We start from the raw sequence: 9,645 nt of genomic DNA on the forward strand, positions 1-9,645 counted from the left end.
CCATCTTGGTGAAGTCATGGTTTGTGTATGGCTACAATCCTAGCTCCAGTAGGACAGAGATAAAAGAATCAAAAATCCACCACCAACTCAGGCACCTTGGCAAGACCTCGTCTCAGTATTTAGAGGGGGCCGGCAATATAGCTCGGTAGTGAGACTAGCATGTGCAGCAGATGGGATGGAGCTGGGTATGGTGGTGACGCCTGTTATCCGAGCACTCCGGACGAAGGCAGGAGTGCTGTAAATTCCAAAGTCAGACTGCGCAAGGAAAACAAACGCTAACAACAACAACAATAATGTAGAAACAAACAAACCAACAGACATATGGGCCCAGTGATGCACACTATAATCTCAGCATTTGGAACTGTACTTGAGGCAGGAGGATCAGGAATGCAAGGTCATCTCTGGCTACAAAGGCAGCTCAAGATAGGCCTGAGTTATGTGAGACCCTGACTCACAACACCAAATGGAACAAAAACTTCAAACAAAAAACTCTAACAGCCGGATGGTGGTAGCACATGCTTTTAATCCCAGCACTCGGGAGGCAGAGGCAGGCGGATCTCTGTGAGTTCGAGGCCAGCCTGGTCTATAGAGCAAGTTCCAGGACAGCCAGAGCTACACAGAGAAACCCTGTTGTGAAAAACCAAAACCAACCAACCAACCAGCCACCCTGACATATCTGAGACTGGGCTCGGGCCCTGGTACTGCAAAGAAAAACCACCACAATAATGATGATGTCGATCCTGCTGGCAACGTTCCGAGGCAGTGACAAGGAAGTACAGTGAGGAGGGAGTGAGGAGGAAAGACCAACATGCTTCTCCTTTGACCGTCATCCAGGTTATCTATGTCCATCCTGAGAGGGGCCCAACGGGATGGGACTGAGGAGCCGGCCCGGCAGTTTAGCAAATGGCTGCTCTTGCTGAGGATGCAGGTTCCGTTCCCAGCATCTCCACAGCGCAGACAGCCACGAAGGCAGAACACTCATACACATAAAATAAAAACAAAGTGAGACCCTGTCTCAAAAACAAAACAAGATAATAATAGTAAGAATAATAAATCTTTTTTGTTGCTTTTGTTTTGTTACAGAGGGTTTCTCTGTGTGGTCCTGGCTGTCCGGAACTCACTATGTAGACAAGGCTGGCCTTGAATTCAGAGACTCAGAGATCCACTTGTCTCTGCCTCCTGAGTGCTGGGATTAACAGCGTTTATCACCATGCCCAGCAATAATAATAAATCTTTAAAAAAAAATTTTTTTTTTAAAAAGTTTAAGGTAGCAAAGGGTAGATTTGTGTTTCAAAAGGAGGCTCTGATAGGTCCAAAATCTTAACCTAAAACCACCCTAAAGCTGCTTGGGGGTGACATTTACAACTTTACCTCCAACAGCAGGCCTAGCTTCAAATTAGGGCAGATGAGCATGTTCAGCCTCAATAAATAGCAAGTGATACTTGTGAAAAGCAGCTGTGCCATCACACGAACGCTGGGCTGCAACCCTCAACCCGAGAGCTCTGGGAGCCATTATCACCCTGCTTTAGCTCCCGCACGAAAAAAAGGGTGGCAAGAAAAACCTGAGGCTGGGTTTCTTTCTCTCTTTTAAAACCTTGTCCCTTCCTTTCTACTAAAGACAGTCAGCAGGGCCTGGAGAGTGACCTATCCCAATGGTCAGGTCTTGCCAGCACTCTGTACCCAGCCTAGGTTAACTGGCAGCTTCAGAGTGAAGGGGAGAGGTGAGTAAGCAGCATCCTAAACTCTACGCACTGCGCACATCAAAGAAAACATGTTCGCTGAATCGCCAGAGGGAAGCCAAGCAGCACAGGCGACAGGAGACGCCTGGAAGCAAGCATGGCTGGAACTGGTCCTCGCTGGCCGGGCCCAGGCTCACCCTGGCTGAGCTATTTAGCCTCTGCAAACCCTGGTTTTATCTGGAAAAAACCAACCAACCAAACAACCAGTTAACCCCTGCATCACAAACTTGCACTATGCACAGTCTCAGCTGATTAGAATCTATCCAGTTTGTGAAGCTCAGCAACTGCACAAATCTAACCCTTGAAGGCCTGGCTCTCCAATCTCCCGCTACTTCTCGGTTGTTGTAAACTGAATGAATTACATTCATTTACTTGTATGGGGGTGGGGGTGGGGGGTTGGCACAGTGTGTAGCAGAGGACAACTCATGGGCGTCGGGAATCTTCCACCATGCTTGTCATGCTTGGCAGCAGGTAACCACACTCCATCCTCACCCATCTTGCTAGCCCTCCTGCCACCACTTCTCATGGCATGTCCTTAAAGGTTCCTGAAAACGTAATCCCCTGCCACAGGCCGGGGATAAGTTCCCAACTAGTGAAAGGTTTCTTCTCTTATTTTTGCCTTTAGAGAGCAGAGGAAATGCTGAGGGTAGGGGGTGGCCCATGCCTTTATCCCAGAACTCGGGAGGCAGAGGCAGGTGGATCTGAGTTTGAGGCCAGCCTGGTCTACAGAGTTCATTTCAGAACAACCAGGGTTAAAAAGAGAAACCCTATCTTGGGGGTGGGGGGGGGATGAGCATAGGGAAGGGAAGGGAAGGGAGGAGGCCTGACTAATGGACCCAGAACCAAAAGCCTGCAAATCCCGCTCCAAGGCCCTATGTTCTGGCTAAGAGTCTTGGTGTGGTTTAACATTCATGAGGCTCTGGGTTGAGCAAAGCTTCTCTAGGCTCCTCCCAAATGTTCTAAACTCTGATCAGAGGCCTGAGTCAATGTTATGGGACACTGCCCAGTCAAGAAGAGTAGCCTCTTGAAACAGGGAGGCCCAATAAAGGATGTAGAAAGCAGAGTCCAGAATTTGACTGAGTGGACAAACTCAATGAGAAAAGAAACATGAGGCCTTTCCTTTTCAGACAACAGACATACAGAAGAAACGCCTTTTCCTAGAGAAAGGGTACTCATCCAAAACTGCTCCTGGTGGCACCTATCTGTACCTCAGCACTTGGGAGGTGGAGGCAGAAAGATCAGGAGTTCAAAGCCAGCCTGTCTAAAACAAACAAACAAGGACAAATAAACAGACAAAAAGAAATAATCTCAAATCATTCAGAGTGACAAAAGGGACACTCTCCTCAGCTGGATGTGGTGGCGCACGCCTTTAATCCCAGCGCTCAGGGAGGCAGAGGCAGGTGGAGTTTGGGGCCAGCCTGGCCTAAAGAGTGAGTTTCAGGACAGTCAGAGCTGCACAGAAAAATCCTGTCTCAAGAAAACAAAACAAAGCCGGGTGGTGGTGGTGCACGCCTTTAATCCCAGCACTCGGGAGGCAGAGGCAGGAGGATGTCTGTGAGTTCGAGGCCAACCTGGTCTACAAAGTGAGTTCCAGGAAAGGTGCAAAACTACACAGAGAAACCTTGTCTCGAAAAACCAAAAAAAAAAAAGAAAAAAAGAAAGAAACAAAACAAAACAAAACAAAGGACCACTCTCCTCAAAGGCCACAGGAGACCAGATGTATAATTGGGTAACAGTACCCTTTCCCGTAGTCTCTAAAGGTCCTCAGAAAAGATGAAATCACACACACAGCTGCCAGCAATTGCTGGCAGGATGGCTCAGTTCAGAATAAGCTCTTTATGACAGCACCTCAGAGAGCTGAGTAAATATTTATCATCTCCAGGAGCTCTGGAACTCATTTTTCTAGTACTAAAACTACCTGACAAGAAGAGCGGTGGACGGCCGGGGGAGGGGAGGGAAGCCTTCCAGCTTCTCAGTATATACCTGACGCGGAAGACAGGTTAGAGATGCCAACTAGAAGGGCCCCTCGGGCACCCCATTTCCCTCTCCCGGGCCTGCTGAATATACACTCTGCTACGTGTGGAGTGCATGGCTCCCTTACAGGCCGCGGGGAGCCATGCAGCATTCAGTCCACCGTCTTCAGAAAAGGAAAATGTGATCCAACCTGCACAATTTCTAAGAACCTCCATCAATAAGAAGTGACTGACCATGCTGGGTTCTAAGTGCAGCCAGCCTTTCCTCTTGGTGAATACAGAAAGGACAGGCTCTGACATCCTCAGACAAACTCTGAGAGACCGAGGACAAACACCCTGCAGATCCCAAGGAATGACCTATATTCTACAATCAAGAACATGTGAAATGATGATTTAAGGGGAAAAAATTAACAACTCAAAGGTCATCCCTCATCGATTTCTCAGAGAGGCTGAGTTGTCGCTTAGAGGAAATACGGTGGGGACATACCTCTATCTTGCCAAACTTAATTCTGAGACCTATCCTGAAGATATTCTGACTTCTCTGGGCCACAGCTCCTGCTTTTGGCCTGACTTCAAAGTGACTGGTCCTTCCCTGGCAAAGGAATAGCCAGGACTGTGAAACCTCATGAGACTAGGAACTACATGTTCTAAACTCCTCCAATCTCTGGCACTATTTTTATCTCATTCCCTCCCCAAATTAGGATGGGGACGGGCAAGAATATCAGTCTTCAAAGGGAGGAACGGGGCCAAAGAGAAGAAAGGATACAACGAGCACTCCCCAGGGTAGAAGAGTCACAGCTCCGTCCAGGATGATCTTGAGGAGTGCGTCCCGCTCCAGGCCCGTAAGGGGCCTTTGTTAATCATATTCAACTATGTCCACGTCTTTACTACCCTCACCTAACTCTTCAGGACTTCTTGTGGAGTGATACTTTGTCCTTAGACGACGAACTTCTGGGTAGCACACCTCACGTCCTTCTATTTTCCTGTCAGGCTCAAGGCGCTTGAAGCACATGGAGTCAAAAAGCTAACCCACTTTCCTGGGCCACTGGTAGGCCTATGATGGAAAATTACCACGTCAGAACGAGCAGAGGTCACTTGGTCAACGGCAGATGTTGATAACTTCTGTGTGCAAAGATCTGCGGTGAGGCGCAGAGGATGAAGGGGCCAGCAAGCCTGACCCTCGGACACGATGGCCTAGCAGGGATAACAGAGCCACACCCATGGGGGAAGGCTAGTGTAGCAAGACTTGCTGAAGAAGGAAAGGACAAAGGGCAAAGTAAAATGTGGAAGGGGGAGCTTGAGACACACTGGAAGCATCCACACCATGAAAGAGACCAGAAAGGAACAAACAAACCCTCCCCTTTCTCACAAGAAAGCTGAAAGTTCATTCTCAGAGTCTAAGAAGGCAAGAACATAAAGGCTTCCTCTCTCGTCATCTACTTCAGCCATATAACTTACTGTCCAGAAAAGGATGCTGTACATGAGTCCTGGAGGAGTCAGGATGGGAATCAACAGACTCTCACCCAGCCTTAGAATCCTTCGCCTTGCATCTGCTCTGGTGGAGGGATCAATGGTGGTCAGCTACCTACTGACTTTCTACCCTCCCAAAGCTACGGTGCTAGCACGCCATGCTCAATACTTGACAATCAAAATGGTCATAGTAAGTTCCAGACCTAGCCAGGCAGTAGTGGTATGCACCTTTAATCCCAGCACTCGGGAGGCAGAGGCAGGTGGATCTCTGAGTTGGAGGCCAGCCTGGTCTACAGAGTGAGTTCCAGGACAGTCAGGGTTACACAGAGAAACCCTGTCTCCAAAAACTAACACCTCCTGCCCCGCAAAAAAAAAAAAAAAAAAAAGAGGGGTGGGAGGGGGGAGAACAAGGGAATCCGTGGCTGATATGTAGAACTGAATTGTATTGCAAAATAAAAATTAAAAAAAAAAAAAAAAAAAGAAAGAAAGAAAGAAAGAAGGGCTGGGCGGTGGTGGCGCACGCCTTTAATCCCAGCACTCGGGAGGCAGAGCCAGGCGGATCTCTGTGAGTTCGAGGGCAGCCTGGTCTCCAAAGCGAGTTACAGGAAAGGCGCAAAGCTACACAGAGAAACCCTATGGGGGGGGAGGAGAAAGAAAAAAGGTTTAAAGCCAGCCAGGACTACATATTGACATTATCTCAAACACTGAAACAGGGCTGGGGAGAGGCTCAGCAGATACAGAGGCCTCAGTGTCAGCGTGCCAAGCTGAGTTCAATCCTCAGAGCCTGCAAACAAGTAGAGGGAGAGAACCAACTCCACAAAGATGTCCCCTGACCTCAACGCACACATTTCAGGAGGCACTCCCCAACACATATCACACACACACACACACACACACACACACACACACACACTTTTGAATTGAAACAGAAAAATACAAAATGAAAATCCCAAAATGTAGCAGAGGATGGTAATTAGTAGGGCATGGTGACACAGGCTGGCCTTGAACCTACAATCATCTTGCCTTGTCCTCTTTGGAGTATTGGAATTACAAACCTATGCCACCATATCTGGCTTAGACGTAATATTTACATTCCTAATTATGCATAGAATTACACAGTGAAAACATAACTCACTTTCCAGGCAGACATCTGCTAGTGGATAAACCACAAGGTTGCTGTAAGACCACTTTGATTAAAGTTCACCTCTTTTTTTGAGACAGGGTCTGTCTATGGTAGTTCTGGCTGTCCTAAAGCTTGCTATGTAGACCAGGGTGGCCTTGAACTCACAGAGATCCTCCTGTCTCTGCTGCCAATGCCGGGCCACAAAGTTCACTTTTTTTGTGTGTGTGTGTCCCATCATTTTGTGACCTAACATATTTTCTTTTTTTCTCTGTCTTTTGTTTCTGGAGGCAAGGTCTTCTTAATAATGCCCCAGCTAGCCCAGAACTCACCACACACACACACACACACAATCTTCCTGACTCAACCCTCCAAGTGCTAGGATTACAGGCATGAACCACCACACCTGGCAATCTAACCTGCCTACTGTAGCATCTGATGCAGAAATCCACCACAGTGTCAGGGAAACACTGCCTGTGAAGAGGCAGGGCCTGTTCATTTCCTCCCCCATCCCTGAATAAACACCGAATTGAATGCATCAGGCTTTACACACAGTTCAGCAATCATGCCTCAGTTCTGTGGCACATCCTAAGTCAGTCTCCCTGTGTGTAAGCATCAGATGGGGTTACACTGATCACCTCCCGTTAGTCAAGGACAGGGGGAGAACAAGGGTCAAGGGATGCCGGTCGTGACTCCTCACTCATGTTCTTGCTCTCTCCTTTTTGTGTGTGTACTCTCTGGTTCTGAAGAAAGCAGTCCCCTATATCCTGGCTCACCCCACTGCTATGGCTGATTGTACCAAACTAGATACTACTTCTAGGTCTTCACTCACTTTAAATGCCCGGTTATAATCACTGACAACTGTCTGTATCCACAGTCAATGGATACCATCTAAAAGGGGCCAAGTAGGAAGTTGCCAATCCTCAGACACCTGTCTGTAAACATATATACTTTTCAACTTAACACACTCAAATAGGGTGGATATTATAGATAGTTACTGGTGTGTATGTGGAAAGGAATGAAAATAACTTTGGTAAATATGGATGGTTACATCCCTTCTGTAACCAACGCCCCTCACACCCGTTTTCATAATAGCGGCGGCTGTTACTAGGGCAACCTGTCCAGGAAATTGACCCACACTTCTTCCTCTAGGAGCAGGAAGCCAGAGCAATGTTTCTGCCTTGGAAAAAAAACTTGAAGGCCTCTTCTCCCCACCCCCACCCCTTATCCGCTCCAGCATCCCTCCTCAACCCGGTTCCTTAACTCCCTTCCCCACCCCCACACCTACCTCCTCTAACTCATCCTTGGCATCCAAACTGGTTGAAAGTAGCAGCCTCCCCCCTCCTGGGGCTCCTGCTCCCGCTCCTCCTCCTCCACCTCCCGCTGCTCCTGATGCAGCAGCTGCTACGGTCCCCTTTCCCTTCTGTAACTCCATGGCTGCAGCCAGGAGACCGGAAGAGGTCAAGGGAGTGGACGGGTGTTAAGTCCTAGAAATGGAGAACTCTGGCTTGCCAAGGACGAGGAGCAAGAGGAACAAGTGGGAAGGAGGCCAGAGGCCCGGCTTTCCGCACTCCTGCCTCCTCTCCTGCGGAGGGGAAGGCGCGGGTTCTCTAGATGCTCCCTCTGGAGTGGCCGTGCTGGGGCAAAGCCTTAGCGCAGAAGTACGGTAGACTAAGGGTCTGTGCCCTGCAGCGAGGTGGGCAAGGCTGCCACCCTTGCAGAAGTGGAGGGGGAAACCCTCTGGCTTCTTATCCTGAAAGGAGGGGAAACCCTAAGTTCCTGCCTCTCGAGGTGTGGGAAGGAGACCTGGCCCTGAAGTGGGGACGGGAAACCTTCCCGGCGGGGTTGGGAAACGCGGTTCCTTGGGATCCGGCCCCTAGCGGGTGAGGATGCGGCAGGAGCGCTATGGGAGGACCAGCTTCTCCCCACACCACACAGAGGCGGCCATGGTGGAAGGGCGGGGGAGGCTGAGGGCGCCCGAGCGGGCAGAGTCGTCGCCGGCGCCGGAAGTGAGCAGTCGCGGTCCCGGGCGTCCGCCAATAGCGGCTTCCGCGGTGGCGCCAGGTCTCTAAGGAGTAAGCCGACGACGACGGACTGGCCTTTTCCCGGGCCGCCAATTGTAGGGAGAAGAATTGAGCCTGGTCTGACGGGCAACAAGTGTGCCCTATCGCATCCTTCCTCTGCATCAGGAGGCGGGACGGGAGGTGCGGAGTCGGTGCGAGTGCTGGGCGATCCGGAAAAAGCCGAGCTGCGCCTGCGCGCACCGACACGCACGCGCGATGCTTCCTTCTCGCCCCGCTCCCTACAGGTGTTCAGAACATTGTCCTTGGGTAGTCTCGGAGACCGGAGACCTACCCCTAAAAGGTTGTGCAGAGGAAGGAGCAGTGGAGTCCCAACCCTTAAGCAGTCCCAGAGCAGACGCCCTCGGGGTCTGAAGCTACTTCCTGAACTGCTAGTGCTACACGCAGCCAAGTGTGTGAGCAATTTATCAGTAAGACTTGGAAAGCAACAACAACAAAAGTGCGTTGATCCACTAGTGCAAACCAAATAATTAGAATCGTGCCAACGCTAGCTTTAACACGATTTACTGATACCTCTTCGACCTTTTACACACACAATCCATTGAGAACATTATGATTTGTTGTGATCACAGTAGAGCTTGACTGTATGGGAGTCCATTGCTTCTTCGTACTTTTACTGTGCATCTCAGAGGAACCTTTCATTTTTAGGAATATGAATTGATTACTGCATACAGCTCCAAGCCGGCGTGGTGGTATATGCCTGTAATCCCAACACTTGGGAGGCTGAGCCATCCAGTTCATGCTTCCCTCCCCACCCCCATCCTTAGGTATAGGTTTATTCTCCCGTTCTACTATCCTGGACTGGCTGACCTCCAAATACACTTCCGGCACTTACTTTTCTTTCTTTTTTTTTAAATATTTATTTATTTTTATTTCATTTCCATTGGTGGTTGTTTGTTTGTTTGGTTGTTTTTGTTGTTGTTGTTGTTCTTTTTGGTTTTTCGAGACAGGGTTTCTCTGTGTAGTTTTGCGCCTTTCCTGGAACTCGCTTTGGAGACCAGGCTGGCCTCGAACTCACAGAGATCCACTTGCCTCTGCCTCCTGAGTGCGAGGATTAAAGGCGTGCGCCACCACCACCCTTGGCACTTACTTTTCAATCCTCCTGCATATGCTTTGGATTCCTTCTAGGTGTATGGGACTGTTTTAGCCTCTGAAATACAAACAAGTCATTACAATAGAGTTATATACCTAGAACACATGTATTAGACGAAAAGAAAAAAAGATGTACAACGCTTCGTATTAAGCTCCCATTTGTTAGAAGT

The 9,645-nt window shown here is 49.2% G+C and overlaps 1 protein-coding gene across 1 annotated transcript in view; it reads right to left on the minus strand.

The window, feature by feature from the left end:
* Positions 1-8,521, minus strand: part of Ints3 (integrator complex subunit 3) — a 46,255-nt gene extending 37,734 nt beyond the window's left edge. Inside the window, exon 1 of the mRNA XM_059265758.1 lies at positions 7,591-8,521. Coding sequence (XP_059121741.1) covers positions 7,591-7,737 — 147 coding nt within the window. The 5' untranslated portion in view covers positions 7,738-8,521. The remainder of the gene's footprint in view (positions 1-7,590) is intronic.
* Positions 8,522-9,645: the final 1,124 nt, after the last annotated feature.

The sequence above is a fragment of the Peromyscus eremicus genome, chromosome 6, assembly GCF_949786415.1.
Source record: "Peromyscus eremicus chromosome 6, PerEre_H2_v1, whole genome shotgun sequence".
Lineage (NCBI taxonomy): Eukaryota > Metazoa > Chordata > Mammalia > Rodentia > Cricetidae > Peromyscus > Peromyscus eremicus.